The sequence below is a fragment of the Anser cygnoides genome, chromosome 1 (genome assembly GCF_040182565.1).
Source record: "Anser cygnoides isolate HZ-2024a breed goose chromosome 1, Taihu_goose_T2T_genome, whole genome shotgun sequence".
NCBI classification, from domain to species: Eukaryota; Metazoa; Chordata; class Aves; order Anseriformes; family Anatidae; genus Anser; species Anser cygnoides.
In genome coordinates, this window is record NC_089873.1 from 190,326,822 (window position 1) to 190,349,143 (window position 22,322).

Sequence of the window (22,322 nt, forward strand, 5' to 3'; positions counted from 1 at the left end):
AACAGTGGACTGGGCAGTGGCACATGATTCTGCCAGCGAGGGTGCACAGGTAGCAATGAGATACGTGGTACAGAGCAATGGGTGTCTGGGTTCTCCTCCCCCCACGTCGGTGGAAGTGAGCATCAAATTCCTACCAAACATGAAATCAGCTTGGAAGTGTCCTTTGTCTTTTCTTGGCCAGCAGAGCAGAGCCAATAACGGGAAGAGGCTGCAGATGGCCTGAGCCTCTTTTTCTGGCCCTGGCAAGCTCTCACCTCTCCTGTCTCTTCGTTTCTGGTAAGGCCTTGACCTGAAGGCTGACCTGCAACTATTGAGTGTCCACGTGGGACCCTGACACTTTCTCATTAACTGTAACTATGTGTTCTCCTCCAGAATTTTATTTCCATTGCCTGTTCCTGCTGGCCAGCCAGAATGCCACGGGAGTCCCATCAGCCATTCGGTGTCTTTGAACCTGCTCCACTGCCATGTGCAGTCCACAGAGATTTACTGGGCATTCCTGCAGAATAGTGACTGATGATGTTACCATTTTTTTTTGGCAAAACAAGTCCCCTGTTTATTGAAGCTGGCACCTCTACAGGGAACACTGCAGCTCCTCTCTTGGGCACACACACAGATTTACCTTTCACAAGATCCAGGGAGAAAGAAAAGGAGGAACAGATAGATGCCCCTGGGTCTTGTCCCAGTTTGTAGTCAAGTCATAAATGTGGTGTGCTTTTTGACCCAGAAAGGGGGAAATACTCTTGTATGCACGCATATAGACATAACCAAGTGACAGAGCTGTTGTGAGAGAACAAAACATGAGATTAAAAAAAGAAAGGGGGGGGGAGGAGGAGGAATCTTTGAGAAGGAAAGCCTTGCCAAGAGATCTTTTCCCCAGCCAAAGCAGGTTGCAAGTGCCAAATAGCTCTCCCCTAACATTAGATTCAGTGTTGAGAAAGCTGCGTCTGCTATTGAGAGTGACAGTTTCTCTTTGTGTTGACCCAAAATTGACATGTTCAGTAAATCATGTGGAAACAGATCCTGAAGTGCATGCTAAGCATCAAATAATACAAATGAATAACAATACCTTTCAAGTGATGGTGTTATACTAGCTCTTTTTCTTTTTTTTTTTTTTTTTTTTTTTACAGCATAGGCGAGACAAGTTTTGTAGGTAGGAAGCTTGTTAAACCGCCAAGTAGTTGGGAAAAGCACTGTTTTCTTTTCAGCAGTACCAGCTGGTATGTTAGTAGATATTATCTCTACTTAAAAAAACTGTCTTTCCTTAATGTTATTGAAACAGATCAAGGGAAATATATTTTTATATGTTTTTGCATAATCTGACTTTAACCTTTATAGTCTAACATAGTATATAAATAGGGAAAAAAAATGTTAGCAAGTTTTATGAAAATATAAGCATGATCAGAGTCCACCGTAATATTAGACAAGAATTTAACATTTGTTAATTTATTTTTTGAAGGAAGAGCAATGAAGCCTGATAGCTCAGGATATAAACCAAATGGTGTCTGAATTCTAGGGGAAATTGCCACTCTTGAGATTATTCCACAAAATGAGATTTTTTTTAATCTCCCTTTGAAGTGTTTGAGACTAAATAATAGGGCGGCCAGGATATTGGACTGAGTAATGAGTGGGCCAACCTGCTGTGACAGTTCCTACGGGTCCTTGACAAGGGAGTTGCCTTTGCTAGCAGTACGTGGAAGAAACCAAATGTTGCTGCTAGCCAGATTCCCATTCACATGCGAAAACAAATTCATGCCAACTCAGTGAAGTTTTGAATTCAAATCAAGTAGCATGTCAGGAGCTGACCCTGAAGTGCTCCTGCTAACACCTACGTTAATAATGTATGCCAACACCTAAGTTAATAATGTATGGGGGGAGGTCTAGCCTTGGGCTAGAGTTCATATTAGTACAAGCAATAAAACGTTAGCCTAGTTTCACGGTGCTGGTAACCCATTCATATGGTTTAGCTAGGGAGTTTTTTTTACCATGTGGCTACTCCCACCAGAGCTGGCTTTATCTAACCGTTGCAGTGAAGGCCATACCATAATGTGACATATCTTGGATAAAATCCTTGGTAACAGAAGCCACCATCCCATGAGGGGAAAAATAGAAACTTGCTGACTCAAAAGAATACTTAATGGTCATTTACACATGTATGAGATTTTTGAACCTCCTCTGCCAGTATCTTTAGGACTAAATTTATATACTGGATATTATACATTTATTTTGGCTACATTCAGTAGATATGAACTCTACTAGCTACTGACATCTTTTGCAGAAGGTTTTTAACTGAAAACAAGACATGTATATCAAGACTTCTGGTACCAGAACAGCCGCATCACCAGTGACAGGTTCTGTTAATTAAATGCAGGTTGTAATAAGTTCTGATCAAGAAAGTTAATGTCAGGTTATACTCGTTGAAACCATGAAAAGGCAAAATGTCTTTAATGAAATCCCACTAGCTTCCAGCGACGCATCAGATGGAAGAGAAAACAAAGCACTTTGCTCACTTGCAAATTTTAAAACAAAGGGCAGGCAATCACTGTTTTGGTACACACGTAGGTGTTCAGACAGGTCATTGCTGTGCCACCTGACCCCACAAGAAGTCAGTGACTGGGGCAGATGTCTGGTAGTTTCAGAACAGAAGCACAACCTGTCTGCACCCTGGTTTCTTGAGGGCAAAACCTCTGTGTAGGTGTGCCATTGAAAGGGATGTACAAGAACATACAGGAAAGATGTGGGCTTTCTGGAGCGGGTCCAGTGAAGGGCCATGAAGATGGGGGTTTCCCATGAAGATTTGAGGTATCTGACAGATGAGAAGGGGGTGAAAGGGCCGGAATCACAACCTGGAGAAGAGAGGGCTCGGGGGGATTTTATCAACGTGTATAAATACCTGATGGGGGAGAGTAGTGAAGATGGAGACAAACGCTTTTCTGTGAGGCCCAGTGCCAGGACAAGAGGCAATGAGCACAAACTGGAACACGGGAGGCTCCCTCTAAACATAAGGAAATGCTTCTGTGCTGTGCTGGTTGGTTGAATATTGGAATAGATTGCCTGAAGTTGTGAAGACTTCCTCCTTGGAGATGTTTAAATCTCAACTGGATGTGGCCTGGGGCAACTTGTTCTAGCTGACCCTGCTTTGGGCAGGGGTTGGACTAGATGATCTCTAGAAGTGTCTTCCAACCTCGTCTATGCTGCGGCTGTGTCCAAAAAAAAGGCCACCTGCAAGCCAAAGACATAGTAACACCTCTGAAAGCTCGGTCCCAGCATGGTATTTCCCTATTTCCAATGATTTCTCTAAGGCCTATAGAATCCTATGCTTCCTTTCCCTGTTTCTGAGGCCTTGCAAATATGTCCCTCCCTAGTTTGCAAATCACTTCAGCTCCTTCGTTTGCACTGCATCAAATTCAAACTTGTCTTCAGCACCCGAGTACAATGTTATTGCTTCAGTCTATTTCTGAGGCAGTCCTGTGAGAGACCAAGTGCTCACCTCCTCTAACAATGCTGGCCTCAGTGCCGTTTCCTCCATTTCTCCTATAGTTGTCTTCGGGATGTCTTCTATGTCTTTTACATACAATATACCTGTCTAGCTCTGGTCCATCTACATTTTTATATAATCTTCCCTAATGCCAAAGAAGCTATTTACTAAGTATCAGTACCAAAAAAAATCCATTCGAGATATAATCTCTGGCAGGTTGCTAAGAGCATCTTACTGACATTGAGTTTATTTGCTTACATGCAAGCTCTTTTCAAGGGATTGTTTAGTTTTGTAGAATTTCAGAATGGGTTCTTAGTCCGTAACAAGAAAAAAACATAACAATTGAGGGAATAGCAGGGATGAAGCTGGGGGCGATGCACAAACTTAGCCCACAGAAAGGGATCCACTTTCTGTCAGGGGTACGCGATGCATGGCTGCAGCAGCCAGGAACATCTGCCTGCCCTTCTGAAGCACCTGGTCCTGCTACAAACCAGGGGATAGTAAATCTGGGCTAGTTGGGCTAGTTGGACCCTCTGTACACCACGAGCAAGAAGCAATGAGAAGGCAGATGCTGGAGTGCTGCGCGCTGGGCAAGGCCACCAAGGTCTGTGTCCCCAGAGGGTTGCCTCTGTGGGTGAACCTGGAGGCCTTTATTTTTATCCCCTCCACAAGTCGTCTGTGAAATGGCCTCAGAGCAGCTGTAGCTCTGTCTGCACCTTCCTGCGGGCAGCGCTAGTTCCCCCTTCCCTCTGGGGCTAAACACAGACCCACGCCGCAGCCGCGCTGCCCCACCGGGCCTGGTCCCCGAGCTGGGCAGCTGCTTCCCCTGCCTGGCAGAGGCACACAACAGGTCCTCTGCCGCCGGGGCTGGCTTCTCACCCGCCGCTGGAAATATCCCTCAGCCCAAGAGAGGCCCCTCTGCTCGCCTACACTCAGCCGTTTCCTTCAGGCTCAGGTCTGGGGCCCGAGCTTTTGAAGAAGTGGTTTCGTTGCGGGCAGTGACGTGCGCCCTGAAGACAGCCACCTGCACGGCCGCGTTTCACGCACTCGGGCTGAGGACGGCAGGGCATCGCCAGCCATGGCACTGTGCCCGCCCGCTGCCCACCCCTCGGGGACCCCACTTTGGCTACCAGGTAAGGCCTCCTCAACCTGCTCCTCAGACCCTTTCCTTCCATTTCCTGTTATCTCACCTCATCCCTTCACATCTTTCCTTTCTTTCACCTCTAGCTTCTTATCTGTTCATTTTCTCCTGCATCTTTCATTTTCCATCCTGCTTTTCTTCTCTTTTCTGGGTGTCCCCTTCTCTGTCCCGTCACCCTTGTGTCCCAGCCAGGCTGTTGCTCTAGTGCACCTGACACATTTCATGCACAAGGCAAAAAGTACCTAAAATACTCTTTTTTTCTTACTTTTCCTGATGTAAATGCATTAATACCAGCTTCACGTGATCACCTTAAACAATATATCTGCATTTTCCTAAGTAAATACTCTGTGAATGAGATATGTTGATAGAATGAAATTCAGCAGTGCATCTGTATCTTACCAGGTTTTGTTGTTGTTGAGCAATCTAAGCAGAAGAAAGCACAATATTAATATCTAGAAAGTTTATCTGTTTTGTCAGAGTGAAGTCATGCCAACATTTTAACTGTTAAAAGAAATGTTTTCTTCCATCTCAAACGCCTGCAACTACTTTTCTCTGGCTCTAAAATAAATGGCTTGCTCCTATCAGAAATGATCTTGCTGATTCAAAATCCAGGACCCAAACAACAAGAGAGTGGGGTTTTTTTTGTTGTTTTTCTGATCAACTCAGTTCTGATGCATGCCTGGGAAAGTCATTTTACAATCTGGGGTTCATTTTCAGCTCCATATACGGGAACAATAATATTTACTTCAAAGAGCAATTGTTTAGATATTATTCATTCATGGTTGAAAGTCTACCCAAGATAGAAGGGAAGGTGGAGTAAAAATGAAAATGAGTATTTCATGATCTCCTGCTTTGCATGATTGCTGATACTACTACTAAGCAAACCCTGTCAAGGACGGATTTTTGTGTTTTCGTCTTGACTGAGCTCTGCTAGTCTTGCAGGCTGCATAACAGGGTAAACAAAAGCGATTAGCATCTGGGATGTGATAGTGCCCGAAGGCGGCTGTGAAGAACAGACCTCAGCACGGCTGAGAGACAGCTCTGAGGAGGGAGCAAGAGCCAGAGGAGCACCGAGGTGCAAGGTGCGATTATCCTCCAGGAGGACTACTGCTCGTTGGGTTGAGATACTACTTAGTCAATGAAGGTATGTAGGGAGGCAGTAATACTTCTTATAAGGCCAGCAGATACAGGGGAAAAAAAAATGAAAAAAAAATGCTTTAGGACGTGCAAGCTGGATGGGAGCTGAAAGTTCTGAGATGTAGCTGACAGCAGAAATCCTGAGAATTGCCAACTCCATGAATCTCTCTCTAGCAGATGACTCTTTAAAAGCAATGTTGATGGAAAACTGTTAAACGTTTAATGAATTAGATGTCATTTCTTAAAGACGGGTGTGTTCCATGTAAAACTTCACGTATTGTCTCGAGGTAAGACCTAGTAATAAATTGGGCAGACTCACAGCCTGTATCTGTATGATGAACCCGAATCATCGGAAATTGCGACACTTAGGCAGAGAAAGGAAAGCCAAACTGTAGTAACTGCTAGAGAAAAATCTCACTGGCACATGCAGAATTAAGGCACCAGGTCTGTCTTTAAATTATAGGCTCAGAACTGCAAAAGCTGCAGGAAAGAAAAAGCATCTTGTCAGTGTTATTTGCTGGAATAAAAGATACCCAGCAGCAAGGAATGTAATCCCAATAATTTTAGAAAACAATATATACAACATAATATGTATGTAAATACAGGTACGTGCATTAAAAGCATTACTTCAGTTCCTCACCTTCTTAACGTTTTCTGGTCATCCTAAGCAAGAGCTTGTGGTTAATGATAGCATGATCTAGCATACAATTAGCCTGGAAGTAGTGAATGAGGTGGGAGGGTGGATGGGGACTGGGAACTGAGGCAGTAATATAGTTTCATGTTTCTCAAGTTGGAGAATTGTGTGACAAACAGAAGCTTTGGGTGACCTTTCTCATCGGAGCAAGCTTTCCTTTAACTGCTCTCTCTCCTTTTTTTCGTGTTGTGCCCACTTCTGCTGAGAGCTGTTCATGGGATTGCTTTTGCAGTTCCAGGGCACCTGAGAGAAACGAAGCTCTGAGCTGCTGACTAAGATCTCAGCGCGGCTGACAAATGAGAGGAAATTTTATATGAGCAAGGGCTGCAAACTCAGGCCCTAACAAGCTCTGGATTAGCTTATGCTGGGTCTGATTGCACAAAAACTCTGGGAGTTTTATATGTTGAAAAACCCCTCACAAGACACACAGGTGTCTGTTACATCCCTGTGGCAGAGAACCAGAAAAACACGAGATGAGCCAGAAGAGGCTGGGACCCAGCAGCTGGCAGGATGTGTCCATCTCCCAGCAATACACCCATTGCTTTCCAGCACCCCAGCTGATGAGCACTGCAAAGCATGTCTGGGCACCGAGCCCCGCCGCAGGCAGAAAGGTGAAATCAATGAGCACCCCAGGGGGAATCAAGTTTGATCCTGACTGCAGTCTTTTTCACGAAGCTTGCAGAAACCTCAGTGCAAGCCAGCTGTGAACGCTGGATGAGGCCAGTACGTGGTCTGCTTACTCAGGGAAACATAGTCGTGCCCAGCAGAACATATTTTCATGGTCATCTCTCACCATGGATTTCATGGATCAGAGGTTAAGGCATCTCTTCGGAAGTGATGATTCCTGAAAGTGAAGGGATTGCTCAGGGTTATTTTCCACAAAATGCAACTTAAAACTATTGGTGTTTTATTTCTTTTGAGGTTTGGCCCCGTTTGCTTTTTCCCTCTCTTCCCCAGAAAATTCCTCAGCTTACCCGACTTTGCAGCTATCCAGTAGCCAGTCACTGCCCGGTGGCACATTGGTGGGTGCTGCTGTGACTGTGCTCAATGAAGCAGAGCTGTGGGCATCGTGTCCTTCTGCAGCATCCCCTTCTACAGCCCTTCCCGTCAGGGCCCCAGCATAATACAGCACAGAGCTGAATCCAAACTCCCCCTTGTCCTCTTGTTCTTGAGCTTCTGAAAATGCAACTTTCAAAAGCTTCATGGCATAAACTCCCTCACATGTAGGTTTCTGTGCTGTTAGACTGAGAAGCTATTTGGGGTCATCGAGCTGAGTTAGCTTTTCTGAAATTTTTCATAGAGACATTCATTGCAAAAGGCACAGGTGAAAAAATACAGCAAACATCAGTGGAAATGAGATTGGAAAGTAAAACATTTACAGAGCAAAAAAGTGGAAGAACAGGAACAGATGACCGATGAAGACAGAAAACAATTTCAGTTTTATATTGCAGCACTCAAAAAGCACAAGAATTTTTTAAACCCAATGTTTGTAGAACTTTAAAAGGAAAGTAGGGACCAGAAAATCCGTTCATAACCAACAAAGAACAGCATTTCTCAAATGGGGGAGAGGAGAGGGGAAATACCGTATTTCCCATATGGATTAACCCAATTCTTGTTGAGAGACACACATTTAAGAAGATGCTATATGAATCTGAACAGAAGTATGATGCCAAATGCTTCCTTAAGAAATCTGTAAACCTTGAAACACAGACAATACCCTAAAATTTGCTGGTGTGACTGAAGAGTAGCCTCTTCTTTTTTTCCTTCTGTGTTCCATGAGAAATAACATAACAAAACTAGACTGACATCTGGATAAATGTTGTGTGCTTATTTCCCACTCAGAGGATGAAACAGCTCCCTCATTTTTCTAGGAGATTTCCTTTAAAACTGCTGAAAAACTGAGCAGTGTAAACATACAGAAAGGCTAGCTGGTGGCCTGGATATTTAGCTCCATTACTGTTGTAAAAGTAAGCTGTATTTACACCCTTTTCTGTAGTCTAGGCTTGATTGTGTAGATAGGGTTTCCAGTGGGTGAGATGCAAGAGCTGGTTTGAAAAGCACCTTATTGTTACCAGCAGTATGTTAGATTTTAGATCTGTACAGCCACTGGGGAACTGCAATTGTCTTTTAACCCTAACCTTGTAAGTAACGTATCACCAGTTGGTGATATAAATAACACCAACTGGTGTTTGTTTTGTTCATTTTTACCAAATTCGGTACCGAAAACCAATGACCATTTAAATCAAATTCCTTTGATTCATTTTTATCTTTTCTGGTTTTGTAGCAGAGCCATTTTCTCTAACTCTCTCTCTTGCTGTCCTTCCTTCTCCCATCCTCACGTTAAGCTGTCTCTGTTCCGTCCCTCACCCCTATCCAGGAAGAGAAGGACATCATACTATAGTCAGTTGTGGAAGCTGTTGTTTTCATTCAAAAAGGGAAGTTTTACAATACTAGGATGACAAGTAGTGTAATTTCACTATTTGTAGTCTTGTTTTCACTTCTCTTTCGGGCAGATCCTTTTCTCCTTGTTGATGAGGTGCCGGGAATCTCATACCTCTACCTTTGGGTACTTAACTAAAGCAGCTCTTGCTTGCAGGAGGTTAATAATTCCATTAATGTCAGTAGAAGTGCTGTGGTGTGTCAGCTAATGAGTCTGGAGTGCTTAAACAGAGTAGGTTAAAAAGAGTTAAACAAAGCAAACTTACTTGTGCCATTAGATGAGATATGTCTGTTTGCTTTGCTTCAGGGCTGTCTATCCTGCTTTTTAATGGCATAAATATGTGCCATCCCCATGAACAAACATCCTGTAGAGGATATTCAAGAGCAAGGACAGCCCAATGCTACTTTCTGATTAATGGAGGACTTCTGTGGTGGCATTAATCTGGTTCGTCTTTACCTGCAGAATTATCCCTTTATTCACAGAGCCACAGAAGGGTTGAGGTTGGCAGGGTCACCTGGAGGCCCCTGGTGCCACCCCTGCCCAAGCAGGGACACCCAGAGCAGGCTGCCCAGGACCACGTCCAGGCGGCTTTTGGAGATCCCCAAGGAGGAGACCCCACAGCCTCTCTGGGCAGCCTGTGCCAGGGCTCCGTCACCCGCCCAGCACAGAAGTGCTGCCTGGTGCTCAGAGGGAGCCTCCTGGGTGCCCGGCTGTGCCCATGGCCTCCTGTCCTGGCACTGGGCACCGCTGAGCAGAGCCTGGCTCCGTCCTCTCTGCACCCTCCCTTCAGGGATTTAGGGACACGGATGAGATCCCCCTGAGCCTCCTCTTCTCCAGGCTGAGCAGCCCCAGCTCTCCCAGCTGCAGTATGTGCACGTGTCTCTTGTACTGGGGTCCCAGAACTGGACGCAGCACTCCAGGTGAGGCCTCTGCTTCAGGGCTGAGCAGAGGATAAGGACCTTGACCTGCTGGCAACACCCCTAATGCAACCCCGAATATCGTTGTTCACCGTGGCTAGTGAGGCTGAAAGATCTGGGTGATGTGGGGGCCAAGGAGAAGCTCCCTTGAGAGGATGAAGGGTGTGGGTGAGAAGCAGAAAAAGAACCAGCCACAATATGGGCTCTTCCTCAGAAAGTGAGGTTGCCATGGTAGCTGAGGTTTGCTGCCCTTTTGGCCACTTTCCAGCCACTTCCCCAAAAGGGGTATCCTCAGCAGTCCCAGTTATTCTTTGTAAACTGGATCAGAAGTGGCAGAATGGCACAGACTGTGGGTAGGACAGCAGGGATTTCAACGGGTCCCGGGGACCTGTGGCTGTCCTTCAGGGTGGAGGGGCTGGCATTCACTCAGCTAGTCCCATGCAAAGCAGGCAAAATGAGTAACAGCAAAAAAAAAATAACAGGCCAGCTGTTGGAGCAGGGTCTTTATCTCCAGCTCACAGGGAAGGTAGACGGAAAGTTATCTTAGTGAAATGAAAGGCAAATAAGGGTTTGAATACAACCCTGCAGTTCTTCCTTGCCCAAGCCACAAAGCAGAAGAGGCAGGACAGAGAGGTAAAAGGGAGCCAGATGTCGTGCTAGATTCAGTCTCCAGCATTTGTTTCATGCTAAGGAGATAACTATTTTCAGATACAAACCACAATTTACCGACACAGACTGAGGACTCAAAAAAGTGATTTCAAAGCAAATCTATAAATTAAGAAGCTACATGATGCTAGTACCAGCTAGGAATCATGAAACAAGCCTGCAACAGCTATAGGGGTTAGGCTGTTCATAAATGTGCACAATCCCACAATAAAAGCAGCTTATTCCCAGAGGAACAGCAGGTTTCACGTACTCAGGAGGGCAAGTATATGATTAGAAAATCTGAAACATGATAGAAATATATGTCAAACTAGATTGTGATTCATTCTGGCTTAAATGAATGATGAAAAGACAAATCACAGAGCATGATTTGGATATCAGTCTGCAATAAAGTTAATGGCAGTAGTCAATAAAGTTGGATGTGTAATAATGTCGTGAAAAACATGACCCTGCTTTATGTCATCATTGTGTTATTTTTACTACATAAGGCACCAAAGCAAATATATCTGTAAATAATCAGTAAAAAAGTGGGATTGGCTCTGCTGACTCCAGCTACCTGTTCTGTTAGAAAAGGTTTTCTCTGGCTTTCTGACAAAGAGGTGTAAAATACATCACCAGTGTGATATTTGATTTGAAATCTTCAGCCATCTGAATTATTCTTTGTTAAAATTTCTGCATAATTTATAAGCTGGCTGCAATGAGCCATATACAGAACTGCTACCTGTCCTCCTCTAAGAAGAAAGGTGGTAGCATTGAAAGACATAGTTTTATCCCAAAGGTGAAGTTGGCTGAGATCAGTACCAAAAATCTGTTAGGACATAGCAAGGCAGAGGAAAAATTCTTGGAAATTATGGCCAGAGAGAGAAGTGACTAGGTATAAAAGAATGGGGAAGAATAATTTTGTCTTCATTGCAGCTGTTTTCTTCTGGGACCTGAAAACGGGGAGCTGAGAAAAGTTAAGGTGGAAAATTAATTTTTGGACAAAATCTTTCTCTCTGCACTCTGCAGACACCAGTGGCGTCAGCTGGGCTTGGCAACGATGCTCCTGAGGAGGCAGCTTGAGCAAATTTCCTTTTCCTTCTTCTGATGTCGAGGATTTTTAGGTTCTCGTAGCGCTGCTTCGAGGGCTCCCCCTCGCGGTCATGCAGCCCCCAATTCCCTCATTTGCTCCTCTTCTGCCTGGCTTTTTAGTCCCTTCAGCAGCTCCATTGCTCTTCTCTGCACACACTCGAGTAACTCAATGTCCTTCTTGTATTGAGGGGCCCAAAGCTGAACACATCTCTGCTGCAGCTGGTAGTTGCTTAAGACGAAAGGCTTCGGCTTGCTGCCTTCCCTGGTCAGGAAGAAAATTTGGGAAGGTTGAGTCAGACTGTGGCTGGCTTCCCCAGTTTTTGGCAGGCTGCTTTAGTCATCCCCCATCTGAGCATAAGTCTCCAAAGTAGTTCTATTAGGTCAACCATCTGGACACAGCATCTTCGGTTGGTATCTGGCCAGTAGAGTCAAGCCTTTATTCTCAACAACATTACATGTGAGCCTGCTTTTTGACTTAGAATTATAAAATCATAGTCATCTAGGTTGGAAAACACCTTCAGGATTAACAAATCCAACCATTAACCTGACCCACCAATTCCCGTCACTAAACCACGTCCCTGGGTGCCACATCCACACATCTCCTAAATACCTCCAGGGCCAGGGACCCCACCACCTCCTGGGAAGCCCATTCCAAGGCTTGGCCACCTCTGTGAAGAAATTCTTCTGGACGCCCAACCTAAACCTCTTCTCCAGACTAAACAACCCCAATTCCCTCAGTCACTCCTCTTATGTCTTGCTTTCTAGTCCCTTCACCAGCTCCATTGCTCTTCTCTGCACACACTGAAGCAACTCAATGTCCTTCTTGTAGTGAGGAGCCCAAAACTGAACACAATATTCAAGTCCAGTCTCACCAGTGCTGTGTACAAGGAGACAGTCACTTGTACTGGCATTTCCCCATATATGTGCCTATCTTGATGAAATCCTGACTCAGTTTATGACAACTAGAGGTTTGTCTGACTTCGGTGAGAGCAAGATTTCTCCTACTGCATTTATTTTCGTATAACCTATAAAAAGATAATGAAGAAGAAAGCAGGCATAAACAAACATTGTTCGGGGCAGCAATTTTTTTCCATTCCAGTTTCAGTACAGTTTGGCAATGCACGGCATGATTGTGCATACTGCATATTTGATACTCCTTACCCAGTGCTTTCAGTCTCTGCAGCTCTTGCTTTGGACTTTGGGGAGGATGACTGCCTTGCAGCCCATAGCACCACTCTCTGCACAGGCCAGCTAGCAGCTGGAAAATCAAGATGGAAAATCAGAGCATTGCCGTTTTCCCAATATTTCTTTTCTTGATTCTGCTCCTGCTGGAAGACTCGTTCATGCTTTTATTTTCTATTAAGTCAAAGTAATATATTTCTCTAAGACCTGCACAAATTTAGGCCCCCCGTCTCATCTCATATAAATACTTCTAGCATATCACTCTTTTTTTTTTTTTTCTCGCTATACAGCAGTTGGAATCGTCTCAGTCCAAAATATCCTTTCTCAGCCTAAAAACCTTCCTGGATTCACACAGGATAAAGGCAGAGGGTAGAAGCAACAAGCTCTAGCAGTTAACGGGACAGGGAGTCCAGTTTTCTCCTGGGCATAGGCTGCTTTCCATCATCCTCCAGTGGGAGGGCTGGAAACCTGGCTTGCAGAGGTGTGTGTATGGGGGGGAATCAGCATGTTTGGTGGAGGTACCTTCAAGAGCTTTCTGATTTGTTTACCTTTATCCTCCTTTCAGCTCTGCACCTTGCTCTAAGCCCAACCATCTCAGGAGCTGAGGAAACAAACAAACAAACAAACAAAAGAAAATAAAATGAGAATAAAACAAAACGAAACAAAACCAAGACCCGAGGACATTAAATTTCCCAGTTCATCGGCAGAGATGTTATTTTGTGATTCACTGCTTATTTGCACTGTTAAAGGCTGGCTTTAGGGACTGGTGGGAATCAGACACATTTCACCCAGCCGGCTGTGAGCAGTCCTACTTCTGTTTTAATTTGTTTCTGTGCAGCGATGGGGCCGTCATTACTCTATCACTCCTTTAAGGCTAAATAGTGAGATTCCAAGCTGCAAACCCTGCAGAAAGGCTCATATGAAGCATTCCAGACAGATCATGCTGTTGAGGCACTAGAAACTTTTCCATGCTGCTCCAGCTGGGAGCTGCCCGGGCTCTGCAGGCTCCTGAGTTGCTACAGAGCCATTGGGATAAGGCAGGAAAAAAATGTGGTCCTTCCTTGTCCTCCTGCCTTCAATTTCTGCATCCACTTTCCCCAGAAGAGTGTGAATTCTTGCCTTGTTTGCTTCCTGGAGGGGCAAGCGTGGCTCAGGGGAAGATGTGTCTACCCTGTCCCTCCCTCACAAGCTTCTGGGATGCAGAACTAAACAAGGAAGGCTCAGGAGGGCCTCCAATGATTTTGACAGATGAAGTACAGTCCTGAAGAGAAGGAAAAAGGGAAGACCAGAGCTTGGGTCCTTAGGTGAGCTGAGTGTGGGCTCTAAAAACAGGTGGAGGGCTTCATTTTGCCATTGCTCTGAGCAGGCACAAGGAGTGCTTGGGGAATGTCTCTGACCTGGGCTTCCCAATGGGCAGGAGGGAGAAAATATTCTACAATATTTGGGGACATACTTCTAAAGCGTGATGTATCAGCACTTTTGAAAGGTTTTCTGAATAGCTTTTTCTCTAAGTTTTGATACACAAAGGCAGAGCTTGCAAATACATGATATATCTGTGTATTTCGTCTGCCTTTTAATAAAAAAGATGCAATCTTTCTACAGTTTTGCTGTATTTTATTTTTACTTTTATTAAAATGGTTATTCCTGGCAGAAAGATAGACAGGATTACGTTTGTTTCCTATTTCTGTTTTACAGTTCTTGTTATGACAGCAATAACTTTCACTTCTGCAATGAATCAAAATATATCTGAGATTACATGTGTATTTATCAGCCAGAAGGATGAAGGTTCAAGAACACCAGAGTCATCAGTATCTTCTAAGGTAATCTAACAGAGAACAAGTTGCTTATAAAATATTCCTGTCCATTCCAGAAATACCTTCCCAGAAGCTTACAGCACCCTAACCCTTTAGTGTGTGGGGATGTCACAGTCAAAATAAAGAGAGTTAGGTCAATAAAAGGCTACAGAGAGTTAAAGGAAAATACATATCACAATTCATACTTTTAAATTATAAATAGGTAAGTACCATTTTTCTCTATAACCGAGTTGTTAAGTGCTGCCTTGAAGATGTCTCTCATCAGCTTTCCTGAATATTACTAAAAATCAATTAAAAAAACTACATGCCCTCATGGGACAAATGATCTGTGGGGATTGGCAAGGTCATGATGTGAAGCAGTGGTTACATACAGCCATAGCTGAACACTAACACGTGTGCCTTGGCTGCTAGGACTGGTGGGGAAGCTGAACCCTCTCCCATCAACAAAGCCCATAAATCCTTACCTGGTCTAAACCTTGCCTGAGAGCCCAAAGCTAGATAAGGAATCAAATATGAAATTTTTTTCTTCTTTCCTGTCTCCAAGTTTTCTGCCTCCAAGCTTCTAAATGGCAGGAGGTCAATAAGAGATGGTGTGCTACTAAGTTATAAAGCAGCTGAGAACTACGATTAAAGTATTTCCTGAGGATTCTTGTTTCAAGACAGGCTTGTGAAATCTTTTTTATTCCTGGACAAATAAATCAATAATTCAGATAGGTGAGAAGCAGACTAACAAATTAAAGGTACTGAGACCTGTCCCCCAGACCTTGGGAGTGGTCTTTTAAATGTAAGAGCCTGGTGTAATCTCTCCCATCATAGCCAGATATGTGAAGATCTTCTGGCTTTCTCTGGTCTGGTAATCATATTTCAGTCATTTTAGATGAAATCCCTTCTACTACAGGTGTGGTGCTTCATGCAACATTTCGTCAGCTTTCATGATCTTGACCATGTAAAGTACCTTCCCACTTTCCAACCACCAAATTCCTAATATGTCATTTCTATCTAGTACACCAGCCAAAGCTGTGTTGTCCTTGCATCTGAGGAGGCAGAATATGGCTGTTTTCTCTAGATACCTCTCAGATCAAGAAAAGGGAAAAAGAAGGAGCAAGGAATGAGCATAATCACACCATTTTCACCTCCCACTCACTGCCCAGGGTGCCTGGCCAAGCACAGTGTGGGGCAGAGGAGGCAGCAAACCCTGTCTTCTCATATACGTTGGATAAACTTCACCTGACACAATAATGGAGACATTTTAGAGCTACTTTTCAGATGGAGCTATTTACTCGCCACCTTTTGCTGCAGCTAAACTTAGAGACTCATTAATCCACCATCAGTTTGCTGAATGCATGTAGAACATTTTCTTTCTGGCTGCAGTTCTCCTTTGGATGTAGACAATGGCGAGGAAATGAAAGGTGTGAAGGCAACCAGCCCAAACCTTCTCTGCCCAGAAAAGCCCGCAAGGAGCTGAGGAGCAGTCTAGCCAGATTCTGCGACGACAAGCAGTGGAATGCTAAAGAAAAAAATATATATTTATCTAGCCCTGCCTTTGCACTGAGGTCTCAAACAGAAAGATGTTATTATAGTTCTTCTCTGTCTTCCTATGGTTCTACATGAAAGGAAGCAAAAATGAGAGCAAAGAATAACCACTAAGGGAAATTATCATGTTTCTGGCTGAAGTTGTTCTGTGATGTCTGTCTAGAGAACGGAATTAACTAAAGCAACAGGAATCCTATCATGTTCCCTTGTGCAGTAGAATTCAACATATTTATGAATGTTTGACACTAGAAAAGAAAATGAAAGTATGTTGAAGGTGTTACTGTTGTGTAATTTCTATTCACATTTGGCAATTAGGAGGCACTATTAATTTATGAAAGCTTTTTCCAGAAGAACACCCTTTTAAAATATTTGAATATGAAAAACCAAATAAAGCTAATTGTTACTAAATACATAACAATCTGTTCTCCCGCACGGCAGATTTCTAATATTTTGGAAGATCTCGGGTGCTATTTGAATTCTCAAGGAACAGAGAACATCTATGAACCAACTAAAAACGTGGAAGTCAATGTGTTTGAAGATATTGAATTAAGAGTGATAATGAACATTTCAGAGATCATTTCATGCATTTGGTTCTTTAAAGAGAGCCAAACTTGTAAACCTTCATTGGACTCGGAGAACCGGTAAGTCAAGGGATGTTCTGCATCAAAGAACATTTGAGGGATCATTTCTTTCAGGATGCAAATGGAATATTTTCTGTGACTTTTCTTATGTATAATAATAATTTCATGTTATGCATTTTTTTAACCTTCTTAACTTTTTTAATCTTCTCATCTTTCTTACATGTTGTCACCAGTCAGCATGCTGCTGATTGTTGATGTAGACACAGCATACGTACTTAAGAATCTTAAACTCAGAATCATTAGAAATAAATTCAGTCTTTTAGTTTGTATAGCATCATGCATGGAGGTCTCTAGGAACTTTCTGACATTGATCAGTTTGAGGTTTGCACTGTTCATGTAAGGAAAAGGTTTTGATTTTATAGTTAAAGCAACTGAGGCATGGAGAGGTCTGTGATTTGTTATGGTCACAGAGCAGATCAGGAACAGTGCCAGCACCAGCTTCTTAATTCTTACAGCCAAACCGGGGGTGGAACCCGAGGCTGGGTTATTGCCTCCCATTACAGGACATGTGGGATGGGATTGTAGGTAAAGTGTTTTCCTGTGGACCTCCACAGCTGTCCTAAGCTCAGGAAGCTCATCCTTCCCAATGCTCAACGTTAGGCATGTGCTTGGGTACCTGTGGCTGTAAGGTCCTATGTGCGTCATGAAAACACTTCAGGTCGAAGGGTGCTGTGTAAATAATGAGCACCAGTATTTCTGAATAGTTTTTGCACACAAAGTACAGAACTAATGGAGCAGATGCTTTTATTGTGTCTGCTGCCTATTACCTTCCAGATAATAAATACAACTTTATTTTCTCTTTTATAGATATGTTACTTCTTTGGCTTTTTCCCAAATAAGAGAAACACAGGCTGGAAAATACACTCTCTCAGTCATAAGTAAAAACAGCAATTACACCATAATTGTTCCTGTTTTCATCCGCAGTAAGTATGGCTCAGATTAAAGGAGTCACTCCATCAGTAGTCCAAGGGGAGAGGCTCAAGTTCACCTAAAGCAGTGAGCTTCCACTTTCCTTCATGGGGTATCTCTCTTCCCCAAGCACTTCTTGTCATCTGTTGAGCCCCATGCTGCATGCCAGTTTTCTCCCGTGCTGCATTTCAAGAACCTTCCTAGATATTCACAGGACTTGGAGCTGTCTTCAGAGGCTGAAGTCAAAACCACAGACTGCGTTACCGCATGCGAGCCAGCTTTCACTAGTCAATAAAACATGCAAATGAACAAATAAAGATGTAAATGTGCACCAGCCCTCTTCTCCCCTTTGAGAGATTTCCTCCTGTGCCAGAAGGGACAGACCAAGAGTGGCTTTTGTGTACTCTCAAAGCTCGTGGGCTGGACTTGTTTGCTTGTGTCTTGACCTATTCATTCTCGGTGGCTTCAGGGTAAAACACAGTAGTGCTGCAGCTGCTCACACAGAGTTGCACGAGAAGCTGGCATTGCAGCTGCTGAGCCCAGCAAGTCATGGCAGAGCACATACACGAGGTGCAGCTTCTTGAAAGGCTCACAGTGGGAGCAGATTTGGGTGAATTCCCTCAAGGACCACACAGAGGACATCCCTTGGGAAAAGGCAACAACTGCAACCAAGTTCAATTTTCCATTTCTAAGTAGGGCTGTCCAAGAAGTATTTTTTTAAGTGACCTATGTTGACATGATTTTTTAACAGAGGGAAAATAACATTATTTCATCTGTAAAGGGCCAAATTTATACATAAAATTTAAAATTTTTGAAGAAGAGTCAAAGAAAAAAATCAATACAAAGAGCTAAAAGTCTTGCAAAGTTGATAGGACCAAGCACTTCTAGAGATAGATTTAACAAGAAGCATTATTACTTGCCTTGTTTTTAAAAAACTGTGACTAATCAACACTTAATCAACATTTTTAACCCTTCTTTATTTGTTTTTGGAGTATTTCTTCTGATTGACTCTTTTCTCTCTCAAGTGTCAGAAGTGACACCTCCAGTTTCTCCTTATTTAATTTAAAGACCTATTGCATGTCCCAATTATAATTTTAACAGCTTCACTGAGGGGGCAGGCTATTAAATCTTTGATTAAAATTTACCTTCACTGCCATAGTAATAAGCTTTGGAGGTTAAAAAATGTTATTACTTGTGCAAGCAAGAGCAGCTCAAAACAGTCTCGATAAAGATCTTCTCCATATCAATTACTTGGGTTGCCTTCTCTGCTCCTGTGGATCTAATGTCATAATTACATCTCATAAAATCCTTCAGGCTAGTTGTGAACCCTTCAACTGAGATGTGAATCTCTATAGGTGAAAAAAAGCCTTCTAGGCCCAGCTTGTAAGATAGAAATGAACAAGGAAAGTAAAAAGGCAAAATATTAGTTTCACTTTATCATACCGCTTTGCTGGAAATGAAACGACTCTAAAGAAAATGTCAGTCTTTTGGGTGCAAGTTGTAATTTCATTGTAAGACAACCTAAAACTCGGCATTTGTCATTTTAAGTCAAATCTTAAAGAGTTTTAATGCATTCATTTTTTATACTTAGACCAAGTCTGAGCCTGACAGGTTCAGGGGACTGGGAGCTGCCTGGAAACTTTCCCTCTAGGTTCCAGACGTGCAGTGGAGGAGCCTGTGGGTGGTCAGAAGCCATCACCCCCCGATGGTCCTCCGTTGTGTGTCTGACCTGTTGGAGCAGCACACGACAATCCTATCTGGAGCAGAGATTTTGTAGTCCCAACAGCTGTTCCACCAAGGGCCAGGGGTTTGTGATGTGATTTTGGAAGGTGTCTGTGCTCCTGCCCTGTGAGGTGAATGGCAGCCACAGCAAGTTAACACCTCGGTATCAGCCTCAGGATCGTCCTCTGGTGTGTAGAGGCAGGTCTTTGATAGTGGGGAAGCTGTGCATTTAGCAATCAAGACTGAAAAGCTTGTGAGACCAACCCTTGATATCCCCAGGGCAGAATCATTTTATTTTCCCTCAGCGCTGAAAGCTCACGAAGCAAATTACAATCCTGTGACTTCATGTGCTGTGAAAGGAGCAAAGCACTGTCTGTTTAAAGAAAGATTTCAGCATTTTTAAACACTTGCATGATTTTTAACAGATAAACCAGGCAAACCCTATTTCAGGAGGAGTGGAAAACTGGATGCTATAGAGTGCATATCGGAGAGCTACCCCCCGCCATCTGTGCAGTGGACGTTTTGCAAAACACCCGACAGGAGGTACAGCATATGTTTATACGCATATTGAACCTCTAGACTGGAAGTTTACCATCTTCTGATGAAGGGCAGAGACTTTGTATTGTTTAGTGTTCCTGGCAGGTTGGTTGGATTATTGAAGAAGAGCTTTGGGGTCAGCATGTTTGCAGGCGAACGCAGTGGGCTCTGCTGCTTTGCACATCCATGTGTCTGCATGACTCACTCTTGGAGCATCGCAGCACATTTTTCTTAGAAATGTTGGCTGTTGTGCTCTTTTGGAAACTTCCAGCTCTTGGCCTGGAAATGCTGTTCCAGATTCTGGTATTCTGATGTCACCAAAACAGACCAGAAATATTTCCTTTCCCTCTAGTTTTTCACATTTTTTGGAAGTGTGTTCTCATTAAAGCTGGGGAGATATTATAAGGAATCATATTTTTCCTATCTAAATGATTTTTCCCGTTCTATTAACATATATGATTGATTCTATTAACTGTGGGAATGTGTTCAAATAAACTCAAAGAAAACAGCCCTTGGTGTGTTTTGTGCAATGGCCATAGGCAATGCCTTGCTCTGCTGTGTGGCAGTTTGGGATCTGGGTTTCGTAAAGGTTGCTGGATTTGCAGCAACTCCTGCCAGCAGGAATTCAGAGATGTGGTGTGAAAGCCCAACCTCTATCATTTCACTGTTGCCCAGATTTTAGACACAGATTTACCTGTTTATGCACCAGTTTGAGCATATTCAGGACATTTCAGCTCATTCTTCTGCCTAGACCATGACATTTTTATTTTCTTATCTTTCTTAGTTCCTTTTTATTCTGCTGCATAAGATCCAGTTTTCCCAGTATTGTTTGCATATTCTCATGGCTTGGAGATTTATCAGCTTTATTTGCTTGAGGTTAACCAAACGAGGCAATGAATAATTGTGCTTTTAATTGCAGTTGCCTTAATAAAATGAGTGAAGAAAATGGAGGAAAAGATGGCATACAGAAGGTACAACATGAATTACGTCAGGGTGGACTATTCCAAACTTACATATGGTGCTGTGCAGCTAACGACCTGGGCAGAGAATGCACCAGCCTGTTTACTATAGGTAACTACCCTCTAGGGTATATTCATGCATGAGCTGGACCCTGCCACTGGAGCTCGTCCGAGCAGAGTTTCTGGACTCAGCTATTTGTTCGTAACCACTGGAACAAACCTAACAGTGCCTGTGATTGCTCTGTGTTGTGTTTAATCTGAAATTCTAACAGCTATCTGTGGTCTCTGTAAAAAATGTCTTGCCCTTCTGTGCTTTCTAAACAGCTATCACTCATTTTTGCATGCTTTTAGAACTCTGTCGCAGTGAAATGTACTTCAAAACATTCTTAAAATGTATAAATTTTGTTTTGTTTATCTCTTGTTTTTAAATAAAGCTGACTTGAACTAAACTCTGTGCTAAACTGTGCCCTAAGATAGCTTGTAGATTATGACAAACGTTTGGGTTGAGACATCTAAATCCATCAAATTTACTGATTTCATGGTTAATGAGTAATTTCCTCAAATTTTAATTGTCATTACAATATAATAATGGATGTCTGTAAAGTATTAGAAGAAAAAGCATTGATTTAAACGAGCATTATTCTAGGCAGTGTGACAGCTGTTTTTTCAGTGACTATGTTTCATTTTGTAGATTTAAACGAAAGACAAGCAGCACCTCTACCTGAATTACTCCTCAAAGTCGGGGAACCATTGCTGATCAGATGCAGAGCTGTTTATCGTAACTATAAATTCAGAATAAATTTATCTTCTGAAAACAAAGAATTGCAGCAGGTAAGAAAGAAGGGGACTTTTTAAAATGGGCAATACTGGGCACTATCAACGACATAATTGGAAATCTCTGTTGAAAACTAGGATCGTAGGTTTGATGGGTTAGAGTATCTGATAGACCACTCGGCCATCCGGATCCAGTACATGTTTGCTTCAGCAGCAGAACGAGGCGACAGCGGACGTTATACCTGCTCCTCTACAGTGCATCCGAATCAAACTGCTCTGGTTACAGTTTTAGGTAATTCCATCCCTGGTGTTAATTCTGTCCCTTGGCTGGTTGCTTTGCTTTGTTTTCAGTATGGCAGGTCTTTGCTCGCAGGTGTGCAGCTTATGTTTATAGTGATTTCTAAGGAAAATTCCTGTCTGCACTTACTGGCAGCCTAGGAAAGCCAAGAGATTAATCTGAACTGAGTCATTCAGGTACCTGAAAATAATGAACTTTCTGTTATATATATTGCTTTCCAAATAATTCCCATTAAATTAGAATTAAAATGCTTTTAGAGGTGAAATGAACTGGCACTGTTTGGAGGTCTAGCCCACACGATTGTTTCAGTGTTATTTCTCAAAGCACGGGCTGGGATTTGGCTCGTGTTATTGTAGGTGACTCCCAGCCAGCACAACACAAAGCCACAGCAGCTTTTTTTGGGGGGACACAAAGC

General features: G+C 43.2%; 1 protein-coding gene across 3 annotated transcripts in view; it reads left to right on the top strand.

The window, feature by feature from the left end:
• The first annotated feature begins 4,477 nt into the window (after positions 1-4,477).
• The window catches only part of FLT3 (fms related receptor tyrosine kinase 3), a 40,802-nt gene continuing 22,957 nt past the window's right edge, over positions 4,478-22,322 (top strand). For 2 of the 3 annotated variants that reach the window (XM_013189432.3, XM_048072829.2), the window contains exons 1-8: positions 4,478-4,608; positions 14,416-14,540; positions 16,506-16,708; positions 17,516-17,631; positions 19,765-19,882; positions 20,796-20,947; positions 21,527-21,666; positions 21,748-21,901. In XM_013189432.3, coding sequence (XP_013044886.3) covers positions 4,554-4,608; positions 14,416-14,540; positions 16,506-16,708; positions 17,516-17,631; positions 19,765-19,882; positions 20,796-20,947; positions 21,527-21,666; positions 21,748-21,901 — 1,063 coding nt within the window. In that variant the 5' untranslated portion in view covers positions 4,478-4,553. Of the gene's footprint in view, positions 4,609-5,440; positions 5,761-14,415; positions 14,541-16,505; positions 16,709-17,515; positions 17,632-19,764; positions 19,883-20,795; positions 20,948-21,526; positions 21,667-21,747; positions 21,902-22,322 lie in introns of those variants that run through there. The other variant, XM_048072830.2, reaches the window with a different exon arrangement.